This window comes from Phacochoerus africanus, chromosome 13 (genome assembly GCF_016906955.1).
Source record: "Phacochoerus africanus isolate WHEZ1 chromosome 13, ROS_Pafr_v1, whole genome shotgun sequence".
Classification (NCBI taxonomy): Eukaryota; Metazoa; Chordata; class Mammalia; order Artiodactyla; family Suidae; genus Phacochoerus; species Phacochoerus africanus.
The window spans coordinates 24,351,424-24,377,857 of record NC_062556.1 but is presented as its reverse complement, the minus strand read 5'-3'; the positions used below and the strand labels follow the sequence as shown (position 1 = coordinate 24,377,857).

The 26,434-nt window shown below is 43.4% G+C and overlaps 1 protein-coding gene across 1 annotated transcript in view; it reads left to right on the top strand.

The window, feature by feature from the left end:
* The window catches only part of TNFSF11 (TNF superfamily member 11), a 37,083-nt gene extending 13,054 nt beyond the window's left edge, over positions 1-24,029 (top strand). Inside the window, exons 3-5 of the mRNA XM_047756387.1 lie at positions 16,593-16,638; positions 16,724-16,822; positions 22,563-24,029. Of these exons, the coding sequence (XP_047612343.1) occupies positions 16,593-16,638; positions 16,724-16,822; positions 22,563-22,984 (567 nt within the window). The 3' untranslated portion in view covers positions 22,985-24,029. The remainder of the gene's footprint in view (positions 1-16,592; positions 16,639-16,723; positions 16,823-22,562) is intronic.
* Positions 24,030-26,434: the final 2,405 nt, after the last annotated feature.

Below are 26,434 nucleotides of genomic sequence, written 5' to 3'. Positions count from 1 at the left end.
CCTGAGCCACAGCAGTGACAACGCTGCAACCTTAACCTGCGGAGCCACCAGGAAATTCAAGGACACACCGTTTTAATTACCCTAGTAGACTAACGTGACTCTCAGTACAGTGGAGTGGAGCTTTATTTTATTAATTTCACGTGTGTTTTTGTGTGCTACAGCATTTTACCTATTATTCACGGGTAAGGATATTACACACAGATAATTCTTTTAAAGAATAAGAAGCTGTCATAATATACCATTGTGTGTTTGGAGGTAGACGATGCCACTTCTTCCCCCAGATAAGAGGATCTTTATGAAAGAGATGAGCATTTATTCATAGCTTCTCATTAGAATCAAGCAATTTCATTAAATGCACTTACTCTGCTAGGCACTTGGCTATAATTTCTCCTATAACCAAGGATTTACTCTTCTCTTATTTTAGCCAAATAATGATTTGCCAAATGTGTTTTCCTGCGATGAGAATTACTGGTTGGATGTGACATTCTACACATCTTGCCAAAAGAATCAGATTCCTCATTTCTCTTGGCGATGCTAAAAATAGGATAGATGTATCAGGCATTTGTAAGTAGGTCTGTATCTTAGTTTTAGTTCTGATATAGATACAGGGTGAACCCGTAAAACAATTACATTTGTGGCTACAGTCTTTACTGAGAGATCTCCCCATCCAGCAGTAACAAATGCCAGACATAAGCACAATAGCACAATATCACATTATATGTGTGCAAAAAGTGGTGTTTACCCAGCCCATCTTTGGTCAGACAAGTAGTGCTATTCCCCCCACCCCCTTTTTTTTTTTGTTTGTGGCTGGGTTTTCTTGGCTTTTTTTCCCCTTTCGCACAGAACTCTGAAAGCCTCTTAGTGATCCAACCCTACCAACCACAATTTACAAAGTCTCTCATAACAGTCTATGACAATAAGGAAAACAGCAGGGCAAACATGGGGTCCGATTTATAAAGCAATTCTTGTTCCAGATTTGGCGGCCTCACCGGCCTCTGCCGACCCAAGGAGTGGTGTGGGGAGTTCAGGCCTGAGCAGGGGAACCTGGCCCTCAGACCTCCCGGCCAGTCACATGAAAAGCTGTCTGTTTGTATATTTATACAGCCTGAGCCCTGGGGTGGTGACTCTACCCGCTGTTACCACGCCCGGGTGTTGATTTCCCACTGGGCACTCATTTGTCAACCCAACTTCCTGAGACTTCCTTTTAAAAGTTTCTGGAAGGGTGATAGGGAGGAGAGAGGTCAATATGCCAAGCACAGCCCTCACCTTCCTCTCCAGAGTGGGGTGTTCAGTGCAGTCGGGTGATCCCCTAAGATATGGGAAAGAAGCTCATGGGTATGCATTTTTGACATTAGCTTTAAAGTATACTTGCAGAGTTCCCATTGTGGCTCAGCAGAAATGAATCTGACTGGTATCCGTGAGGAGGCAGGTTCGATCCCTGGCCTCACTCAGTGGGATAAGGATCCAGCATTGCCGTGAGCTGGGGTATAGGTTGCAGACGCTGCTCAGATCCTGCATGGCTGTGGCTGTGGTGTCGGCCAGCAGCTGTCGCTCCAATTTGACCCCTAGCCTGGGAACTTCCCTATGCCACAAGTTCCCTATGCGACCCTAAAAAAGCAAAAAAAAAAAAAAAAACCAGCGCATATTTGTGAATATTTTATTTTAAGGTACTTAATATACAGGCATGTTTTAATGTTAATACTGATATAAATACATGTGTAAGTTTGGGGAGCATTACAGTTTTTCCCCCAGAAATATTTAGAGATCGTGGAACAAAGCTACAGCCCCATCAGGACGAGGACTGCGGCCATCCCGCTCGCATTTGAGTGTATGACGCCTGATTTAGACTCAAGATTGAAGGAAAGAACAAGTAAATGACGGATGACTTCTTGAATTCCGTAAACGAATAGTTTTGAGCAAACATGGGTCATCAGCCAGCTCCTAAAGCCATCCAGCCTGTTGTAAGCCTGGTTCTCACCTGTTGGATGTCTTACCAATGTAATTGTGGATAATTATTAATATTATGGCCTGAAGCACTAGTGCCTCGGTACCATCACAGTGAATGTTAATTTCTGTTAAAAGTTTCCTTCATCCAGACTTCTCGCTTTAGTCATGATTTCTCCAGGTCTTTTTGCCTCTTCATAGCTGGTACGTGATAGAGAGCCAGGCCTAAAATGTGAACTAAAATCACAGCTCTGGCTTTTCTTCTTGTGATTTTATAAAACTCTCTAATTCCACCTCAGGCGATGAAAAGCCAGTGGTGACGAGATGACCGCCAAGCTGTGCTATTAGCATATTCTTGACTCAGCATTTCCTGGAGTCAGTACGTCTCTGGGCCTCCCAGGATTTAATTGCAAATGGGGAGTAGGAGTAGATTCATAATTACTGAACAATTAATTCTTACCTGGAATTCTTATTTTATTCCCTGGGGATCAGGTGGCCTCATCTCCCATAGGGTTCACACTATAAATGAAGCTGGCTCCTGATATTTAGAATGATGTACACAAAGTCACAACTTAGTGATCCTCAGTCACATATTCATTGTTATTTCCTATAGCCTATGCCGTTACAAACAGACCCATCACTCAGTGAACGAAGACAGAATCTTTTTCTCTCATATGCAGTGATATACAGTCCTGGGCTGGCAGGGAGGCACCTCCATCAACAGCTACCTTCCATCTCTGGATCCAAGTTGGTGTCTTCATATGTTGTCATTTCCAGATAGAGAAAAGGGAGAAGGAAAAAGTGAAGGCAGTGCCTGGAAGTTGGGACGTCATCACCTCTGGTAGCATCCTCTTGGCTGTAACTTGCTCCTAAGATGACACTTTGATGCAGCAAAGTAGGCTGCACATCGTAATCCCTAGCTGGGCGGCCCTTTGTACCAAAGCTTGAAGAAGGGGGTTGCCTATAATCATCAGAAAGAGGGGAGGATGGATTCTAGGGCACAATGCGTGGTCTCTGATATTCACTAAACCCTATTTAGCCAGGAAAGTAGGCTCACTCTATGAGCAAGGATTAACTCTATGGATGCAAAAGTCTATGAAAAATTGGAATGGTTAAGATTTTACTTTCTACAAGTTAAAGTACTTTAGGATTATTTAGATTCCGGAAGAGAGAGAAATTTCAAAGTAGATTTAATAGCATGCATCTTTTTGAGGGACTTTTAAAGGTTTTTTTTTTCTTTTTTTTTTTAAGTCATATGCATCTGTGATATTTGAGTAAACTTAGATTCTCACTTGCAGTTTTAAGTACGTTTTGTGGATTCAAGAACATTCGTTTAAAACCAGAAAGTTCATCAGTTTAGACAGTTGTTTTCTCTGTATGTAAAGATGATTCCTTAGAATCCCAACGTCTGTTATTACATAAGGTCTATTCCCATTTTTAAAATTAAAATACATAAGAAATCAATTAAAAATTGAGTAGCTCTTACGTGCTTATGAAATTATAATCACTGAAGTTGTTCTCTAGCTATTATTTCTTATTTGCTTTTTAGTTACACATACACACAACAAAAACAAGGGAAAAAATTAAGCCCCATTCATTATTTTGTTGCCTTTGTATGTGAGTATGTGTCTCAAGAAAGGTTCTTGAAAACCCACAAGATAACTTTGGGTTTCAGGGCACTGAGGTTCCCAAATCAAGATGTTAGTCATGTAAGTGGTTTTTCCAATGGGATTTCATCTCTGCTGTAACTGTTTTGGGAACTGCAATTCAATCAACCCCAATCATATCTAGCATTTATAAAAGCTGTCTTTATGGGGCAGCTTTGGGAAAGCTGAAGTATGACCCACAAAAGTTTCCTATAAAACAAGGCCATCCACGGCCTTTTGCCCAACAAAAGGCCATGTGCTGCCATTGGCTGCCATGTGCTGGATCTCAGGGGAGACCCAGGGCAAAAGGGAGGGGGGTTTGCAAGAAGGAAATGACCAGTGTTGTGATATTGTCAGAGGTGGGCTTATCTTCATGCTGGAAGTACTCCAGATGAAAGAAAAGATAGTCTGGCTTGACATTTTTGTTTTTATTTTATATCTTTTTAGGCCGACACCCATGGCATACGGAGGTTTGCAGTCTAGGGGGCAAATCAGAGCTATAGCTGCCTGCCTACCCCTACGCCACAGCCACACCAATGCCAGATCTGAGCCTTGTCTGAGACCTACACTACAGCTCAGGGCAATGCTGGATCCTTAACCCACTAAGCTACACCAGGGGTCGAACCTGCATCTTCATGGATACTAGCTGGGTTCATTACCACTGAGCCACGATGGGAACTTCCCAAACCTGCTTGAGCTTAAGAATCACTTGGGGACCTAGTTTAAAAGAGAAACAAAAGGCTTCCAAATCGGTTACAAAGATTCTGATCTGGTAGTTGAGGAGTCGACTTTGTGATTTGGGAAATCTTTTCTTGGAAGGGCTGGTCTGTCTTTAAAGGAAGGCTTTGGTGTGGGTACTGATAGAGCACCGGGACCAAAGAGGTGTTCTAAGCCTCCTAAGAAGCGGTGAGAGCCCCCAGAAGATGGGGAAGCTGCTGGTGCCTGAAATGACTATCTTTGAGAAGAAGGAGGCAGCCTGTGTGGTGTGGAGAAGATGGACTCTTGGAAGTTTCAGAGAACAGTCTTTATATCTGAGATGACCAGACAACAAATGTTGGCTTGAACTCTTTGAGATTCAGGGTCTGAGAGGTCAGTTCTCATGTAGCTTCCTCATCACTAGGGTTCTACCCTCGTTGTCAGTATTTGCCCTTTGAGGACACTAGGGGATGGTGGTGGTGGTAGCAGGAGTAAACATAATCATGATAATTATAAACTGTGAGGTCATATTCATCAGAAGCTTTTGGTGAACTCAGCATCTCTTCTCAGCCTCTAGACCTGCTTCTTATCTGACCTGCCCGTTCCAAGTGGATGACAATGCTGTCCTCTCCATCACCCCACACCAGAAGCCAGGAGATGGTCTCAGATGCTCACTCACCTACTTTCACTCCCAATCTGTGAATTCTACCTCCTTCCTAAACCTTCAAATACTTCTCTCTGTGCCACTACTATTGTCACATTAATACAGGTGTCACCATCACCATCACCATTTCTCGCCTGGACGACTGCAAATGGCCAACCCCTCCTACCTATACTGCCTCTGGTCTGTCCTCTCCGCAGCTGAGTGACCTCTAAAATGCAAATCCGACCATATCACTTACATTGCTGCTTAAGAAAATCCTTCAGTGGACCCTGTAGTCATCAGAATAAAGTCTGAGCTGCTGAACAGTTACTACAAAGTCTTCTGTGTTCTGGAACCCTCCTTCCAACCCCAGCCTCTCCAGTCTCATTACCTTATGAGACTTCTCTCTTTACGTTATGTCCTCCCCCAACCTCAGCTCATGCTCAGTGGCCCCACCTCGGTAGTGCTAGAAGTTCGCTAACCTGGCAGTGTCCTCCTTTGCCCTGTCCCCTGCCTCCCTGTTGTGACCATAGGCACAGTGGATATCTGTCCTGGACACGCAGCATCTTAGCATCCTGAAGGACGCCTGGCCCTAGCAGCCATTAGGGAGCTTTGTGGATCAGATGAATGCATGGATCAGATGGATGCATGGATGGACGGACGGACTGATGAATTACAGGTTCTTTGGGCATGTCCTTTATGTCCCATTCCAGGCTCTTCTTTGTGTACCGTTTTCTAATTGTCTTTCAAAATTGAGCTCAGGCATTAGTTCCCGAGGTTCCCCCAGTGTTGGCTGCCTGCCCACCTTTGGGGTGAGGAGCCCTCTTGTGCACACCTAGGGCTTCATAGCAATGACCTCAAGAGCCTGGGGTGGGTCTGACTCATTCCAGCTTTCCAAGGATGGAGACTGTGTGATGCTTGATTTCTCTACGCAGTGGCAGGTACCTAGTAAGCGCTCAGTAAGAATTTAAAGAACCAGTTTAATGACTACGTGAGTGACCTGTGCTCACCCCTGCTCTTGGGGTCATCGGGTGGTCGGTTGTTTGCCAGACACTTCACAGTACTGATGTCTGGAAAGGCTGGAGATCACTCTCAAGAGTGGTGCTTTTCCTGCTTCTTCCAGAAGGGAGCATCTTCCCTCTTTGGGGGCAGGAACACGATAGGGACTTTGAGGCGGGTGCACCCTCACCGGCCACCCCGCCTCCTCCCTCCCTGGCCTCACTGGTCCACAGTGGCTGTCCTGGTGCCTCTGTTCCACTTTGGGTTCCATTCCTAGCCTCCGAAATCCTTTGGACAGAGTCTGTGAGAGTCTGACTTTCTTCAGAGGAGATGAGGCTTTGTGAATGTCAGAAGCTCTGATTCACCTTTTTCCCCCGCTCCATGGCATATGGAGTTCCTGGGCCAGGGATCAGATCCGAGCCATAGCTGTTGCAGCGCCACATCTTTTAACCCACTGTGCCTGGCGGGGATCTGACCCACTGCCCCAGAGCTCCCAAGATGCCACCAATCCCTTTGTGCCACAGTGGGAACTCCAGATTACACTTTTTTTTTAACAAGTACCCTAGCGCAAGACATTTTAACATTGGGCTCTTTATGGAGACTAATATTGCTGTCATAAGGCTACTTTATGAAAACCCAAGGGGCCCTTTAACTATAGCAGAAACTTCCTCATTTAAACCATGAAGGTTAAACAATAAAAACTAATTTCCTATTCCCAGCGTAGCCATCGCCCTGCCAGGAGAGCATCCCTCTGCTTTAGGAAAACAAGGGCACGGTGGATAGAGTACATTATCTGTGCGCAAAGACATGTCTGTTCTGATCAGGAGACTGATTCTGGGAGAAATGAACGCCGGCTGACTGCACGTGGGGGGAGAGCAGGCCAGTCTGCATCTCGTACAGCTCTTCTCCAAGAATTGCGGCATGGCAGCTGATTCAGTGAGCAGAGGGGGCGATTGGGCGGTTGAGGCGGGGTAGATCCGTGAGGGCAGGGGATCCGTGTTGAGAAGACTTTGGCATTGAGAGAATTTTTTAAAATCAGGAGTTTATACAAAGAAATACATTTTAGGGATCAGAAGGTCAAGCTACACAGTCAAGGTGGAGATGGCTGTTACCTTCAGAATTAACGGGGTCTACGTCTTAACTGCTGTCACCCCTCTCCCTGGGCCCCGCCCATCTCCCCGGGCCCCGCCCATTCCCCCTCCCCCAGAGTCAGGGTGGGATGGAGCTGCCCTCTCCGTCCTGGTACCCTGTGAGGCTCTGCTCCAGGCAGGGTACCTGGGCTGAGAAGCACAGGTTCCACTAATACCTTTTTCATAACATGGACTTAGGTGATGGAGCCCCTAATGGCTGCTACTCTTAACGTTCTTTGAGGTGTTTTTGAACTGTCACCATTGACTCTATGCAGAACCAGCTGGGGGGACCTCCAGGCCCATCCGGGCGCATGTCAAGTGTCCCTTCACATCCTGTGGCTTAGAGGTTCCATGTGAGCTTTAGGGGAGGAGGAAAGCGAGGCTGAGGCATCTATTCTAATCCTGCCTCTTTAGTTGCCTCACAACACGTGGTGGCTGTTCTTTCTGTGCCTTGAGAGCCAGAAAGCTCATGGAAATAACATCTTTTCAATTAAAGATGGGCTGTTGATAAGATGGTGAGACGTCTTTCCCTGGGAGCAGTTGTACGCCACGTCTGCATGGATGGAGGGCAGGAGGCTTGCAGAGGGCAATGACTCTGAATGGTTCCATGTGGCTTGAATGTCCTTGAAACTGACAGCACTTATGGCTTGAACCCAGCCAGAACCCAGATTGGGACTTGAACCCACAGTTTTTACATTAGAATCACTCAGCTGGTGTCTGGACTTACTGAGGTTTAGGTTCTTTGTGCCTTGGCACGGAAAGAATTCAGCAAGAGACACTGATAGCAAGAAATAGATTTATGGAGCTTGGACGCTTGTGAGAGATGCGAGCAGGCAGGCAAGGAGGCTCTGCCCCGAGGATTAGGTGGGCTACAGTTTTATCATCCAAGGGGAGTGGGGGTGGGAGAAGACTGCCTCTTCCTCTTTCTTCAAGTAGTAGCCCCTCCTTGGTGGCCGGTAAGAGAGTATTTGACCCCATAAGGTCAAACGTGGACTGTCATGCTGCTTATTCAGGTCAGCAAAGAGTGGTCCTTAAACTCCTGCCCTTGTCTGAACTTGAATGCAAGCCTCACCCCACCCCCCACCCAATGACCTGAGGCACATCTCTCACCTCCACTAGGCTTTCTAGAGCAATTATTAACTTACAGTGATCGCCCAAAGTTCCCTAGGTTTCCCTCTCTATCTATGGTCCTTTAGTGGGACTTCTACAACTACCCGTACAACTATCCGACTCCATCCCTATCATCCTGAGGCTGTGTCCTCAGGGGTGATGGGATTAGGGGGTGCTGGAGAGGACTAGCAGTAGAGCCCAGAGTGGTATCCCTCCAGGTTGTGCAGGGCTTTATAAGCCCAGGTAAGGGATATAGACTTGATCCTGAAATGTGCAGTCGGCCCCTGGAGGGTTTTTAGAAGGGAAGGGGCTTCATTGAGAGATGAATGGACTAAGAAGATGTGGGATATATACGCAGGGGAATATTACTCATCATAAAGGGATGAAATAATGCCATTGGCAGCAACATGGATGGACCTAGAGATTATCATGCTAAGTGAAGTAAGCCAGACAGAGAAAGACAGATATCATCTGATATTCCTTATATGTGGAATTTAAAATATGACACGAATGAGCATAGCTACAAAACAGAAACAGGCTCTTGGACATAGAAAGCGAATTTATCATTGCCAAAGGGGAAAGGAGGGGGAGGGATAAAATAGGAATTTGGGATTAGCAGATACACAGTACTATATCTATATATAAAATAGATAATCAACAAGGATCTACTGTATAACACAGGGAACTCACTCAAAATCTTGTAATAAGCTATAATGGAAAATAATCTAAAAAGGAATATATATTATATATGCATGTATTATATATATATATATATTCCTGAGGCACTTTGCTGTACCCCTGAAACAAACACAATACTGTAAATCAGCTATACTTCAATAAATTAAAAAAAAAAACATAAAAGGAAAAGAAGGGACTTCCTCCCATGAGTATTTTATGATGCTCACTCTAGCAGCAATGGACCAGTATGAGCAAAGCAGGGGACTTGAAGTGGAGGTTGGAGGCTATTATTGTACACCTAATGAGAAATAATGAAAGCTTGAAGGAAGGCTGGGGATCTCAGGCTAGAGCGGAGGGGATGGATTTCAGAGCTATTTACAAGGTGGAAGTCTGCAGGATTTCTCTGCAGGAATAGGAAACTGGCTATTCATTTTCAGAAACAACCCCTGCGTGGCATTCATGTGCTAACTCGGCTGATGAATACACTCTTCTTGTAACTAGGTTGGAGAAGAATTACAGGAAGGGTATCATTAAGATGTTAAAATGAATGCATTACATATGTTAACAAGTGTATGAACCCTGTATTATATCTGGCAAACGGGGTGTTAAATCCTTGCTCAACCAGCCAGATGTCCCTACAGCTGCTGCTTGGGTTGCCGAGGGAGGCAGCCACCTGAGACCCCAGCTAGGAGCTGGTGCCAGTGGTTTCCAGAAGCATCTGGCTAGACAAATTGCTTCTCCTGTGCTCTGACTGACAGGTTCCGCAAGGATCACACAACGCACATCACAATACACAGGTGGGATTTTCATCTGATGAGCCCAGACTCTGGCAACTTGACCTTTTTCAGGGAATCTTTACAGCTGGGAGTGTCCTCAGTGGGAGCTCAAATCTGTTTAACATAGAAGATTTTGGAAGATCAAAAAAGAAAGAAAGAAAAAAAAACCCCAAAACCCTCACTGTCATCAGACAGACTAAGACCAATTTAATAACATTCACTCTTGAATTGGAATGCCATCAAATTCTTCTTTGGAGCTGTTATCCAGCTGCATTTGCAAAGGCTGGCTTAGTGTTTGTTGTAAATGTTTCAATTACCTGCAGCAAAATTCCCATCACTGGTCAAAAGAAGTCAATAGTACCAAGAGGGGGTTATATTTATTCTCACAGAGGAGACTCTCTGCTAAGTGGCTTTGCTGTATCAAGATTGAACCAGTTCTGGGGTGTCTCCCTCCCTCCTTCTGTTTGGCCAAATATTCTAAATGCTATTCTGGAAGGCTGTGCTCTTCAAGTTTTCCCCATCAGACTCCTGGGAATGGTACTTCTTGGATGTCGAGTTTAGGAGAAGTTGAAGAGAAGCAGTCTTAGAAACCACAGTTACACAATCACATTGATCTTTGGTGTACTCTCTTTGCTGGTGGAGAAATTGTGAAATCCCAACATTTTTCCTATGAGTGAAATAAAAAGTCAAAATTAAAAGAAAAAAATCATACTGGTTGTTTTCTTGTCTGTTCAAATGTATTCTGACAACAAAGATGGAAAAAAAAAAGTCAGTGCAGTCTAAATAGGAAAATACCACAAAGAGAAGATTTTCAAATGTTGTGAAATGTCCTCATCTCTATTGTTTTTAAGACTGGAGTTGGGGCGGAGAGCAGTTTCAAACCTGCGGAAGTCGGGCTGTGGCATCCCAGGCTTGTCAATGTTGGACAGTGTCCACTAGGTGGCAGTATGTCAGAGGATTTCTTTTATCCTTGACTTGGCAGTGATTTCTTTGGCCGGCTACCAGTAGTTTGGTTTTTTCTTTTTGTTCTGTTTTGAAAGGTTAAATGAAGCTACCATGATGTAGGTGCAAATTATGCTTATTTAAAAATGCATATATCCGTTGAAAAACCTACTTATTACAGTGTGACCATAAGTAAGTTCATTCATTCATGGGATTTTTCTTCGCACCTTATAGGTAATGATCCTAACAGTCGTGAGTAGTTTTTGGAAACCAGGGGGTAGTTCTTTTTGTCCTTGGGTGTAACAGATGCTAACTATGCTGTATTCTGAAAGGGCAGATGCCAGTCTTCCTGGGGAGCAGGACATGGGGTTCTTTTTAGTGGCTGCCAGCCAAGAGAAGATTGCACGGATGTTGTGTGCCAGCTTCCTCACTGGGGAAACTGATTCTGGCTTCTGCTGGAGGCTGTTTGCTGGGAGGTGTGTCAAAATGACTAGTACTTCTTTATGCAAACCTGTGGGCATTCTGATCGTGTAGACGACACATGACTGCATTGAAAGTGTATTCAAAGAGTTAACTGGGTTTTTTTTTTTTTAATTTACAGCTGAATTTAAAATAAGATAAAACACGTATAACATTGTTTATAACATTTTTAAAAAGTTCTCTTTCATCTGGATAATCAGTTCAGAGGAAAGGAGTTAGGATGTTCTTTGTAGTGTCTTTTTCCAAATTAGATGATCAGAACTTTCTGAATTCAAAGAAACCAGAAGCAACATCTGAATGATCAGTTTTGGGAATAAAGAACTCTGCAAATTTTAAAACACTTGAATTCATGCGACGGAAGAAGAGGACGCACGTGGATGAAAATATATGTCAATGCCAAGCTTAGGAAGTTAATGGAATTGTCAGCTGGGGTGAAGTTTGGGTATTCCTTGAGAAGGGTTTCCTATAATTCTGACAATTAAAAATATGAGGGGGCCATTCAAGAGAGAGTTGTGCTTGCTATGTACATAGCATAGTATCTGATCTTTGAGAAAAATGACCACACAGAGTGGCCCTGCTCTGTGGAGTGGCCCAGATGGAGTTACATTTGGAGATGTGAGACCTATGTGCCTAGTGGGACACTCATGGCTTAAAAGTTTGGGAGATTCATCAGCCAAGTTCTGAACAAGGCTTGGCCAGTTCTGAGGCTGCTGTTTCCTGAAGCCCCCAGGAATTCTGAGACCATATTTCCTGATGTTGAGGCTCCTGTCAGATCCCCGGACAAGATCAAGGAGGGCCTTCTTTCAGAGTTACAAGAAGGGAACCATAATCTAGGGATTTCTTGACAGGTGTAGAGAGAAAGGGAAAAAAAAAAAAAAGAAAAAAGACCTTCCCTCTCCCCACTGAGGTCTCCAGTCAGGCGCCTGTGAATTAGACTGACAGAGGACAATGTAATAAGAAAAAAGCATACCAATTTATTTAATGTAAGTTTTATGTGACACATAAAGAAATGAAGACCCACAGCAACAATTAAGCTGAGTGGTTTTTATATTCGGTTTGATGGAGAGCAGAAAGGTGCGGAAAGATACAGAAAGATGGGATGAGGAGTTCCCGTTGTGGCTCAGCACTAACGAACCCAACTAGTATCCACGAGGACTCAGGTTCCATCCCTGGCCTCCCTCAGTGGGTTAAGGATCCGGCATTGCCATGAGACATTATGCAGGGTGAAGATGTATTGTGGATCCAGCATTACTGTGGCTGTGGTGTAGGCCAGCAGCTGCAGCTCTGATTTGACCCCTAGCCTGGGGACTTCCCTATGCCTTGGTGTCACGGTAAAAGACAGAAAAAAAAAAAAAAAAAAAAAAAAGAAGAAGAAGGAGGGGAGGTCCCGTTGTGGCGCAGTGGTTAACGAATCCGACTAGGAACCATGAGGTTGAGGGTTCGGTCCCTGCCCTTGCTCAGTGGGTTAACGATCCAGCATTGCCATGAGCTGTGGTGTAGGTTGCAGACGCGGCTTGGGTCCCGCGTTGCTGTGGCTCTGGCATAGGCTGGCAACTACAGCTCCGATTCGACCCCTAGCCTGGGAACCTCCATATGCCGCAGGGGAGCGGCCCAAGAAATGGCAAAAAGACAAAAAAAAAACAAAAAAGGAGGAGGAGGAAGGAAGGAAGATGGGAGAAGACAGGATGGCACAGGGTTGGAGTTAAAGGTGGTAAACAGGAAACTCAGCCAGGCCTGTTCCTTCAGATTCCTCTGGGTGTCCTTCCATCTCGAGAGATAAAGATGGTCCTTTCTTCCGGTGGGGAAGGTGCCTCTCACAGGAGGGCCTATAACCTACTTCCGGTGAGGAGAAAGCCAGGCAGTCCTTCCGGCATCTGTCATTTCTCAAAATCCTTGGCTAACCTATTCCATCCATATGCCAAAGCACTGGGGGTAGCAGGTCCTGAACCCCCTCACAGGCTATTGGACACTTTTCTTTCAAATATACCCCTTCTAGGAGTACATCTGATGATTGCATCTTATGACGGGGTGGGCTTATAGCTCTAGAAAAGGGGTGGGAAGGCACGGACCCAAGTTTCAGAGTTATCAGGGGCATCCAGTTCTCTCTTGGCCTCCATCTTCCCGTCTGAAACAAGTAGTTACCTGGCCTCTGATTCTAATAGGATCCAAGAGAATAATCTAAGGGGAAATAGGTTGTTGGCTGCAAATGGAAGGGATTGTTTAATTTTCATTACGTGGAATATAAGTTGTGAGAATATAGTAAATCTATGACTAAATAGAGCTGTCACCAAAGAACCATTCATGGAAACAAGGTATAGTAACGAGTGATAATGTTTCTCAACGCCTGCTGCATGTTAGAATCACCTGGGGAGATTCTTGTAAAAAACTACCACGTCAATATCAGACTAATTATTAATTAGACTGGCTGGCGTTGGGCCAGGGCACCCTAAAACTGTAGTCTTAGAAGAATAATTCATGGTTGATATCTGAGCACATAAATAGCAATGATCTTAGAGTTCAAAAGATTAGGGGTGGGGTAGGGCCAGAAGAACCGATATTAAGAATACATTTTTCTGTAGCCTGAGTCTATAGACACATCATGTACTTTGCTTTTCATGTGGAAACTTCCCTATGGGGTTTCCAGGAATTGCGATTCTTGGATGCCCAACAATATATAACATGAAAGCAACATTACCTTATGGGGTCTTGAGCTTGAGTTTTAATTCATCCTGGGTCATGACAGACTTTTATTTTTCCAAGCAGACGTTGAAAGTGCTTCTGAATGGCGCTGGTTATTGAATTTTCTTGGCATGAAAAGATTCTGTGACAGCGCTGACCCAGCAGCTGCTGATTAAATGGGCAGAAGTTCATTCCCAGGTGGGAGAGCTTTTTCCCTGCCCACTTAATCAGTGACTTTGTTGCTTCTCTGGCCTGGTCTCAAGCTTCAGGAAAATCTCAGATTTGCCCATCTCTGAAAGATTTTGAAAGGCGAGAGGGGTTGCTCTTCTCCCGCGTTGGAAATGCAAATTCTCAGGCCCCGCCCTGGACGGAGTGGATCAGAAACTCTTTTGTTTCAACCAGCTCTCTAGGAGATCGCGCTGCTTGCTCAAGTCTGAGAACCAGTGAGCAGGCACAAAGGCTCTTTCCTTGTTTTTCTCAATGATAAGCATGCTTCTCTCAACAGAAAAGCACCAAACAGGCATCTGTAGGCATAGATTGTACTTTGCTTTGCTTCCTTCTTCTCCCCACCCCCTCCTTCCTCCTGTTGATGACGCAGATCAATGCTACAGGGGAAATGAGGGGTACCTTTCAATTTCTGAATTACTCTGTCATCCAGTTCCTATTCCTGTTCAATCTTTTGATAGTAATCAGATAAAGATGCATTATATATATGTATATAAAGGTAGAAAAATTTACAAAGTATAAATATATATTGTATCACAAACATATAAAACTATCTACAATGTATATGTACATTGTATATATATATATATCCATTACAAATGTATATATACAATGAATAAAGATACATCATATATACATTATATATAATATATATATATATTTACAAAGGTAAAAGATATACAATGTATAAAGATACCCTGGGTGTATACATAAATGTATAAAGATATACACAATATATATAATAGGTACATTGTACATAAATGTATAAAGATATACACAATGTATAATATGTACACTGTGCATATATAAATCTGCTGGGACTGCGGGGAAGACCAAACCAGGAAATTTCAGAAATCAGGGTACCACTGGGAATCCAAAGATTGTGATGAATTCGGCATTGTGGCTCAGCGGAGACGAATCTGACTAGCATCTATGAGGACGCAGGTTCGATCCCTGGCCTTGCTCAGTGGATTAAGGATCTAGCGTTGCCGTGAGCCGTGGTGTAGGTTGCAGACACGTCTCGGATCCCGTGTTGCTGTGGCTGTGGTGTAGGCCCGCAGCCACAGCTCTGATTTGACCCCTAGCCTGGGAACCTCCATGTGCCTCGGGTGCGGCCCTAAGAAGACAAAACAAAACAAAACAAAACTAAAGATTGTGAGAAAAGACTTGGGAGACTGACAGTCAGCAGGGGAGAGAAATGACTCTTAAATGGAGTGGGGAGAAGCATGAAGCCTGGTAAGGGCCACTGCATTGTACAAACCCCAAGGAACCAGTGACTATTTGCCTAGAAATTTCCTGCAGAGGTGCTCCCAGAGCTGTGCAGGGCAGTGCTCTGAGTCAAGGCAAGGTAGGAGGTAGCCCTGGGTGAGGCTCTAAGCTTCCTTCTAAAAGTCAGCCACACTGTGAATTCTTTAAGACAAATGGAAGACAGCTGTGCTGTGTCCTCCAAGGGTCCTTAAAAATAGAATAGATTCTCATCTCTCTTGGGCGTCTGAAGGCAGGAGAAGAATCAGTATAATTTTATCACTAGAACCTTTCCAACTGTTAACAGTTGAGGCTGTACTATCACCTCTTACCTGTCTACCCATCATCTATCTCAAAGCCTCTGTCTCTAGACAAAGAACTTGGGCTCTCTGGTTCCTCATGCAAACATCATGGTGGTGGGGGGGTGGTAATTAGCATGGATGGTCACCCTAAGAAACAGAGAAATTAGGACTCGCTCCAGAGTGTTTCTAGTATTTAGATGAAGGGGTTTACCAGACCCTCTGCTAAGTGCCTTCAGGCATGATTTCATGGAATCGCCCAGCTGCCTATGATATGGGTGCTGTTAACATCCTCAGTACACGTAGAAGACTGAGCAGGGATTTACCTGAAGCCAAAGCCCGAAGTTTCACCCACCTCACTTTCCGATTTAATGGTAGCAGTAATGGTCTTGACTGAGGTGGGCCTGCAATTATCCATTGGATGCTCCATTGTCAGGGCCCAAATTGAGATAGACAGTTCCCTATGCCCTTTATGTGCTTGTATTCTTTCTTTTTCTGGTGTGTGCTTCTAAACTTCTATTTGTGGCAATATTTTAAGTTAATTATTGGTAATCTAAAAGCTCTTAGACTGCCATATAGTACTTTAAATACACCGTGACTTTTTTAAGTAAAAAATTAACCGCTGGGACTAGGCATCTTTCTCTTTCTTATGGGCTGAGCTTCAGTGTTGTAACAGGAATTCACTAATGAAACAGACATAAAAAGAGCCTCCCTAAAGATTTAGGAGGGTCATATATTCTATGGTAATTGTTATTTTCCTAGTTAACTTCATCTCTATTTGTGTACCTGCTACAAATGTTTAATTATGTTTGGTGATTCTGTGTTTTATAATGTACATTGTCTTTTATTTTCTCTTACTGTCCAAAGTATTTTGTCAGTATGTGTGCAGTCTACTTTTTAGGTACAGCAACACAATCCTTTGGGGGTGAACTTCCCTTGATAGCTATTTAGCACATCAAAAAATTCTACTGCCTGTGTATGTACTTCTGGCATATTTTGAAGGGAAGTGGATGAATTTATCGTCTGCCCAACAGTCCTGAATTCTTAACTGCTTTATCAAAAGGGTGAGTGTATAAATAAGATTGTTTTTTTCATTTCAGGAAATGCAGCACATTGTTAAATCACAACACATCAGAGCAGAAAAAGGTAAGCATGCATCTGTATGGCTATTCAAAAACCCCTATGGCCACTGTTCTTTGGGCTAATATGGCTTCTCTCCTCTCCTCTCCAGCCATGGTGGAAGGTTCATGGTTAGATCTGAGCAGAAGGAATAAGCCTGAGACTCAGCCCTTTGCCCACCTCACGATTAACGCCACAGACATCCCATCCGGTAAGTTCTATTTGCATCCAGCTGAAAAATATTTCAAGAGTCATTTATCAGCCCATCTGAATACGCAAACCTATTCTTGGCCTGTTACCCAAATTCTGAGAGCCCTTAGCTCCTAAACCGGAAGAAGGATTATTGAGTGGGTCATCCACGTCATCATGGGAACAGAGATTCTTAGGTGTGCCAGCATGGACACCGTCACTAGATTCATGTTCAGACCGGCCGGGTGAGTTTATCCGAAACGACTGCTGGTTGAGGCGGCATAACTAGGAAGCACAATCCCTTGTTATACTCATTTCTATTTATTCCATCTATTTATTTATACATCCCCATCGATGACTGACCTGTGGATTCCTCCAAGGAGTCATATACTCAACCATCTCTCACAGAGGTCCAGAGAGGAGCTCAGCAGAGTGATCTTTCAGAGGCAGGAGTCCTTTAAATTTAGAATTTAGCTCAATGGACTAGAGACCTGATTATCTTTTGGAAATGAGCAAACCCAGAGCTCTTTGCTCGCATCTACCGAAGGCTCCAGAGATTCCCTACATAATCCCCTTTGGTGATTTCCCATTGAGGTAGGTGCACATGAAAAAGATTATCAAGAGGAGTTCCCCTCGTGGCTCAGTGGTTAACGAACCTGACTAGTAACCATGAGGTTGCAGGTTCGATCCCTGGCCTTACTTAGTGGGTTAAGGATCTGGTGTTGCCATGAGCTGTGGTGTAGGTCGCAAATGTGGCCTGGATCCTGCGGTGCTGTGGCTGTGAACTTTGATTCGACCCCTAGGCTGGGAACTTTCATAAGCCGCAGGTGCAGCCCTAAAAGGCAAAAAAAAAAAAAAATTGCAAAGAATATTATGATAGAGTGATGACTTCACATTATTGCTATTATTGTTTACCATTTACCAAACACACACTATGTATCAAGGCATTTTGCTCTGTATTCATCATTTCTGATTCTTACTACAACCCTGCAAGGTAGTGATTATCATTCAGATTTTGCAAACAGAGAAACCAAGGTTCACCCAGTGTAAATAACTGATAGAGGTTACAAACACAGCAGCAGGATTAGAAGTTGAATTCCACTCTAGTTGATTCCCAAGCCCGTGTGTTTTATCTTATAGGTTATCACATAAGTACCTTGTAGACAGTTGGCTTTTTCAGAAGGAAATAAACTCTTATGTTCCTTTTTTCCTATAATTAGTAGATAAATTTTTTTTTTTTGGTCTTTTTAGGGCCGTACCCATAGCATATGGAGGTTCCCAGGCTAGGGGTCAAACCTGAGCTGTAGCTGCTGGCCTACACCACAGCCACAGCAACAGGGGATCTGAGCCGCATCTGCAACCTACACCACAGGTCACTGCAACGTCGGATCTTTAACTCACTGAGTGAAGCCAGGGATTGAACCCGCAGCCTCATGGATACTAGTCGGGTTTGTTAACCACTGAGACACGATCGGAACTCCTAATGTGGTTTTAATAGCAGAGCATCTTAAGTCTGAATGCCTGGGTTTGAGGCCCCGCTGTAATGCTGATTGGCTGGGTGACCTTGGGAATGGTATCAGTATCTACTTTATGGGACAGCCATGAAGATTTAACAAGGTCACATACTAAGATGCTTACACAGATGCACTCAGTGAATGTAATTTATTATTACTATCTGAGTTCAATTAAATACTTACACATATTCTAATTTTCTTCCCAAACTGATTCAAAGCAAGTTTTTCTTTGAGTTAAAAAAAAAAAAATCCAAGTTGGAGTTCCTGTCATGACTCAGTGGAAATGAATCTGACCAGCATCATGAGGAACAGGTTCGATCCCTGGCCTCACTCGGTGGGTTAAGGATCTAGCGTTGCCGTGAGCTGTGGTATAGATCGCAGACGCGGCTCAGAGCCTGAGTTAATGTGGCTGTGGCATAAGCCAGCAGCTACTTCTCCAATTCAACCCCTGGCCTGGGAACTTCCATAAGCCACAGGTGCAGCCAAACAAAACAAAACAAGACAACCCCCCCCCCCCAGTTTTAATAAACAGTTCTGAAACCATATAGTTCATAGTACACCATATGTACTCTGTGGTACACAGTATGGGCCACAAAGGAATTTTTCTCAACTGCAGACATAGAAAGTGAGAAACCAATCTTTGATTTCTAGAAGATTTTTCTAACCTGTCCTGTCCCAGATCCTCGCTTCATAAACAAATTTTCTGTGTGTGTTTGTGTGCACACACGCGCACATGCGTGTGCCTCATGGTGGAACTAATTTTTCTGAGTGGAAAGCTATTTTACATGTTAGCAAAGGCAACCAAATTAATACCGAGCTCTCAGCTGTGTGTGCTGTGAAGGCACGCTGCATTTATCTTTTCAGTTCATTTTAAATGGCCTATGATAAATATTGCATTAGACTGTGTGCCAAAGTCTATTTGGCAATAGCAAGCATGTTTTAGTTATAAAGCTCTCTCTCCAGACACCTAGGACCAAATCATTGCCAAAAACAAGGCAAAACTCCGGTTATTTTCTGATCGTTAGTGAGCTTGAGACAGACGGAAAGGAGTTCGTGTATGCTTCTATTTAGGAAAATAGAATCTGCTTCTCTAGCTTGGCCAGTGACCCCTTGAGTCCATTTATCTCCCAGTTTGGGCCAGTAATGGTTACTTCAAAGGAAGATGGGTTTCATTTTGCATGTTCATTTGGGGCCTCTGTTTCATACTTATTTGTACTTGTTTACACGTAAGAAAGAAACCAGAACCTGCCTTATATTGACTATATTTCAAAGGCTCCTAAATAAAATGCATTGGGGAGTATTTCATGGTTTTCTTATAGGCAGTGCTTAAGCTAAATATTTGGAGAGGCTTCTTCTCTAAAATCTAATAGCAGGGACCCTAGGGGCTGGGGAGGCTGGGGAGGCTGGCTGAAGGTCATCTAGTGATGGAAGCCCTGGCTCACCATGTGAGGTCCTCCAACCTGCTGAGGGCGCTGTTCTCATCTTTTCTACCACTACTGTCTATTCATGAGCCTCTAATTCACACTGATGGTTTTTCTCCCTTCTCCTCTGTATGCTGTGTGTGTTCCATTCCCTGCTGGAAGAGTCTCCTTTGTTCACGATACTCTCCCTTTTCCCAGCCCATCATATTTGACCCACATCGTCCCTGTCCTCTGACTCCTTTCTCTCACTGGGCTGAGCTCTCCTGATCGCCATTAATTTTTGCACCTTCCTCTTGGCAGTTGCTTTAATTGAGCTTCAACTATGTGCTATATGGCATGCAGAAGTGAGAACGTTCTATTTTTCATTTTTTGTGCCTGTTTCCTTACTTTCTACACTACCAAGTGATAAGTGCCTTGAGGCTATGGTGCTTGGTATAATTCTTAATTATGGGTAGAGTGAATGCCCATAGAAGCACCATTCAGACGTTTACTGAATAACAAAACTGATCAGAAAATGGATAAAGACAGACGTTTCTTAGTAGGAAATAAGGACATCCCTTCCACTGACTTGAACTAATAGTGGGAATGACATGCAGTCAAGGTTTCCATCTTTTCCCCTCTCGCTTTCGTATTCCTTCCCTGCCTTCCCAGACTGTATCTTTGAGCCCTCGATCTAATGCTGGCAGATCCATCCAGTTGAGAGGGTAGACTTCGCCTTAGTCATTCCGCTATCTGTTAAGACCCATCATGAGAGATAAACTGTAAGACCAGTAATTGATTGGCGAAAGGACTAAATGCAAGAGTAGGGTAAGGAGGAGGTAAACGTGGGATGGCTGAAGACAGGAAACATCTTGAGTTTTGTTAGCTTTGTCAATGGATTAGGTGGCTGGTTACCAGTCTGGAGAAATTATGAGTGTTTATGAGGATGTGATAAACAGAGGCTCATAGGCTCATTTTGACTCACTTGGGATCCTTGAGTGATATTTATATTTGGGATGCATTAATCTGGGATGACAACCTGAGGTAGGACATCCTGGGTGTGTGTTGTGCTGGGACCTGGAAGCAGCAGTGCCTATGATGCTTCTCAGGCTCTCTTTAGCGCCCTCCTGTGGATAAGATGTGCAGGTCAGAAAATCTGTCCTATCCCTGGACAGAGGGATTGGAACCACGGTATTTTTCACCTTTGCAGATCTGTCTAATGGTGGGTTGTCCCACAGTAGCTCGGACCCCACTGCATTTTTTTCTTCCCCTACCACCTGGTTGTTTCTTGGAACAGCCTGGTATTGGGGTCTCCAGACCATATCCTAGCTGCCCAGTGGCCCTCCAAAGACCATAGAACATTCTCGTGGCTCGTTAGAGAAAGATGTAGGTGCTCAAGTCTCTCCAGGATTCAGGCCAGTCTTGAAAGGTAGCTAGTATGGGCTTCTGATTCTACAAGGCTCTCCCAAGGACCCATGCCAATCAACGTGTTGTCAGGCCCAATGGATCAGTGGAATCCATTTTAAGTCTAAGTTCTATGGGTTGATTTCTCTTGGTGACAAGCAGCAAAGAACTTCTCCTTGGCTTCAGGAAAAAAGCCTAGTTAAATACACTGAAGACCCAAAATATTCAAAGCATACTGCTGAGTTAGAGGATTTTCTAGAAACTTCTGCTGCACCAAAAACAGTGGCATGAAGACTGGTTGTCACATTCCAGGTGCGAGAAGGAGCTAAAAGAGAACTCTGGTTAAGCAGGAGAGGTGTTAGCATCCTTCAGTCACAAAGGATTGCATAAAGTTGTGAAGCTGGGGAGTGCAGAGCCAAGAATATATACCTTGTGGACTCCTCTGGGGGCAGCTTTTCAGTCATGCAAACTTGGGAGGCATTTGGGCTATTGGAGGAGGGGAAAATCAATGATGATGAGAACAGAGTTTAAGAGTTTTTGGTCTAAGTTGCTGTGACCTAGATTTTCAGTTCCATCTACATCTCTCTCTCTCCATGAAGTAAAAAACAAGGTGAGGTCATGGATACTTCCTGTACTAGTTTCTTGCTTTCTTGTTTCAACCACCTTCGGCTGATTCTCTTCCTTCAACCTTGAATGACTTTTATGCTTCTGCTGGCTGAATCCTATTCCTCCTCTAAGTTTAGGCTCAGTAGCCCAACAAAGTCATTCTTAATCCCTCTTGGAGGAAGCCATCTCTTTCCTTTGAATTCCCATTGCAATATTTGCACCTTTCTTATCAGGACCCACACCTTGCTTCCTATCTGGACATATATCATCTTTATCCCTCATGTACTGTAGGTTCCTTGAGGGCTGGAAAAATGAGATTTTGTTTTTGTATCCTCTCAGATGCCTAGCAGAGAACACAAGTGTGTCTTAATGTATTTGTACTCCCTTTTAGAAAATAAATTCTGAGCAGTGATTCTCCCATTGGAACAATGACTGTTACAGTAAGTTTTTCTCCAACCTCATAGAGTTGTGAGGATGTCCTTCTCATTGAAAGGGTGGGTTTTTTGTTTGTTTTGCTTGTTTTAGGGTTTTTTAGTCTTTTAAGTTTTTTACAGTTTTATTAAAGTATAATTGATTTACAACATGGCAATAATTTCTGCTGTACAACAAAGTGATTCAGTTATACATACACACACATCCATTCTTTTTCAGATTCTTTTCCCGTATAGATGATCACAGAATATTGGGCAGAGTTCTCTGTGTTATACAGCAGGTCCCCATTGGCCAGTCACTCCACATACCTCAGTGTGCATATGCCAGTCCCAAATCTCCCATCCATCCTGCCCCCTCACCTGTCTGAAGGGGTGGGTTTTAAATCACTTGCCTCTCCTTTCCTCAGGTTCCCACAAAGTGAGTCTGTCCTGCTGGTATCATGACCGAGGTTGGGCCAAGATCTCCAACATGACTTTCAGCAACGGGAAACTAATAGTCAACCAAGACGGCTTTTATTACCTGTATGCCAACATCTGCTTTCGACATCACGAAACTTCAGGAAACCTCGATGCGAAGTATCTTCAGCTGATGGTGTATGTCACCAAAACCAGCATCAAAATCCCGAGTTCTCACACTCTGATGAAAGGAGGAAGCACCAAATACTGGTCGGGGAATTCTGAATTCCATTTTTACTCCATAAACGTTGGAGGATTTTTTAAGCTACGATCTGGCGAGGAAATCAGCATTGAGGTATCCAACCCTTCACTTCTGGATCCAGACCAAGACGCCACGTACTTTGGGGCTTTTAAAGTTCGAGATATAGACTGAGCCCCATTTTGTGGAGTTGTTTTCATGTATTTCCTAAGATGCATAGACAACTTTCTTTAAAACAAGCCAAGAAAGATGTATATAGGTGTGTGAGACTACTAAGCGGTATGGCCCCCAGGGTACCAGAAGACCCTCCCCATGCCTTTGAACTCTGTAGAGAGCAGATGTATTTACAGCCAATGGAAGGGTTTTCTTACGCAGTGGTTTTTCAATTTTGTAATGAATTCCAAGAATTAAAGCAGATTGGAGCAGTTAGGTTGTCTTTAGGAATAACCATGTTTGGCCTATGGGAGGGGTTAATTCTCTGGCTCTAGCCTGTGGCGATGTGCCACCCCCATGTGGCTGAAGTGGAGAAGGTGTCATCTAATTGCAGACTGATGACCATCTGAAGGGTTAAATTCTTTTGAGTTGTTACATCATGCTGGAACCTGCAAATAAATACTTTTTCTAATGAGGAGAGAAAAATAATATGTATTTTTATAGAATATCTAAAGTTATATTTCAGATGTAATGTTTTCTGTGCAAAGTATTGTAAATTATATTTGTGCTATAGTATTTGATTCAAAATATTTAAAAAATGTCTTGCTATTGACATATTTAATGTTTTAAATGTACAGACGTATTTAACTGGTGCACTTTGTAAATCCCCTGGGGAAAACTTGCAGCTACAGGAAAAAAAAAATGTTTGCTAATATGAACTGTGTTATATTTCTTCATTCTCCTTAACTTAATAGATTTTTCAGACTTGTCAAGTCTGTGCAAAAAAATTAAAAAGGATGCCTTGAATACTAAGCAGAATGCTGGCCACCAGGTGCCTTTCAAATTTAGAAGCTAATTGACTTTAGAAAGCTGACATTGCCAAAAGGATACATAATGGGCTACTGGGATCTGTCAAGAGTATTTATATAATTATTGAACAGGTGTTTTTTTTCTACAAGTGCTGCAAATTGTAAAAAATTTTTAATGGAAAAGTTAGCAGTGGCTTACAGCAAAAAAATTCCATTTTTAATTTAGGGAAGTCATTTTATATTATACAATAAAAACATTGCCTTTGAATGTTATTTTTTTTTTGGTATGAAAATAAATTTATAAGAAAACCTGCCTTGTGATTTTTGTGCTTCTCTTTTATGTCTCTCTTGTTCTGCGATCCCGTTCTCTCCAATATGGTAATGTGGCTTCTATCTTTCCAAAGGTTACTGGGAGACATGCAGATTTAATTAAAAATTAGGAACAGGTTCAATTAAATTAATGAGCCTCGGAATTTGAAAAATAATTTACAAGGGATTCATATGCAAGAAGGTAGCCAGATAGAACACAGAGGCTTCAGGACTCAAAAAAAAAAAAAAAAAAAAGAGAGAAAAAAGTTTGTTATGCTTGTGTTGTGAGAAAAAGGGGTGCTCTATACAAGTTCAAAATGCCCCACAGGACAATCATGTGACCTGGAGGAGACCCTGTACCTCACGTCCCTTACTGGTGAGGAAGCATTAAGAGAGGATGGAGGCTCCTCCTGCTAGAAATTTGTGTGGGGAGCCATCTAACCCATGGTGATCGCTCTATGTGAGAGACAGAGAGAGGGAAGAAAACCAGCTGCTTGGGAAGTCACAGGAAGCTATAATTTAAGGCACTTGCCATCTGTGGATAAATGTTTCTTGATGGTTGTGACAAGATGGAAGGAGAAAGGAAACAGCAAATGTTACAAAGAAGAAATTGTAAATTTCAAATGGCAGGTCTTTGAAGGGAGGACTTGGATCATTGATCAACATACACCTACTTTCAAACTATCAGTAAATCTGTGGTAGACTGATAGAAAATAGCATTTCAGTGTTACAGATCCCAATGGCTAGGCCCAATTTTTCTTGGTTTAAGGAAAAATTAATTTCGAGGGCAGCTGGAGAATTTCTCCACTCTCCACTGACACAAAATCTTGTTATATGGAGCCTTATTAGCTACCCTGGCTCCTAGGATATGATTCTGTCGCTTCAAAACACGAATCGCATTTATCCATTTGTTTGTTTCATACACATTGTTTTTTCTTCTTTTATTTATTTCATTTTTTAACGTATTATTGAAGTAGCGTTGACTTAACGATGTTGCGATAATTTCTGCTGTATAACAAAGTGATTCAGTTATACATATACACACATCCATTCTTTTTCAGATTCTTTTCCCAAATTTCAGATATTTTTTTCCAAGATTATCACAGAATATTGGGTAGAGTTCCCTATGCTATATACCAGGTCCCCGTTGGCCAATCGTTCCATCTACCACAGTGGGTGCTCATTATTGAGCACTAATGACGTGCAGGGCACTGTGCCAGGCACTGGGGATACAATGGCACTCTTCTTGCCCCTGCCCAGCAAGAGTATGGTGAACTCCGGGGTACAGCCACCTAGAGGGTGCTGTGGGAATAGAGAAAGGGACACTGAACCCAATCTTGGGAATCAGAGAAGGTCTAAAAGTCAGTCTGGATAGAAGGTGGGCTGGAATGGCTCCAAAAGTGGATATAGAGTCTCCATTTCCCCCTTTTAACTTAGAGGCAACTAACTTACAACTCGAAGATGCACTAAAACCCAAGGTGTAGGGATTGAAAAAACCTGGAATCTAGTAAGAAAATACACGGTAGCAGTGGACAGCCTAGAGATCTAACATGGTGGATGGTCTTGCATATCCTTATCTACTATGAGGAAATGTTGGTGTGAACTGGCCTGCGCCTTGAAGGTGTCAAGTGTAGCAAGTAGAGAGGCTAGGAGGTTTGGGAAAGGCTTGTTCCCTTTTCTGGTGATGCTCATGGCTTTTCAGGCTCTGAAGAGCAGGATCCACTCAACTCTTCCCATTCACATGCTACTTTTTACTCTTGTTTTTTCTTCTCACTCACCCCCTTTTCCACTTCCACTCCTAAATATTTTAATCTTTCGCTTTTCAGTTTTCCCCAATCCCCAGCTCTTGCCCTAGAGGACCACTGAGTTTCTCTAATGGCCCTGGGGGATGAGAAGCTGCTGCATCCGACGGACATGAAACCAGATCATGTCAGCACTCAGCAAAGTGCAGTAAATATTGAGGGGTGACAAAATGCCAGGAAAACCAACACAGACTGGATGCTATGACAAATGGAATGGTTTGCTCATTTTAACTACGCCATTTCAATCTTCTTCCCAACACATGCCTCATCTGAAGCAAGGGAAACATGCCAAATTTGAAGTCCTCTGTCTTCTTGAGTCACTTTTCACAAGGCTACCAGACCCATGCATCCTAGCATCTTCCCAAAATACTACGTGTGTAGCTCTTGTTAGTGAAGATGCTCTTCCTGCCTTTCCTCCTGCTTCCTTCTGTCTCATTCGCCCTCATCCTGCCATTCCAGAGAACTAGCCAGAGAAGACCCTTTTCCCCAGTAACTTAGGTGGGACCCTAAGAACCTTACAGTTCTTCCTCTCTCTCTGGGTCTGATTATCG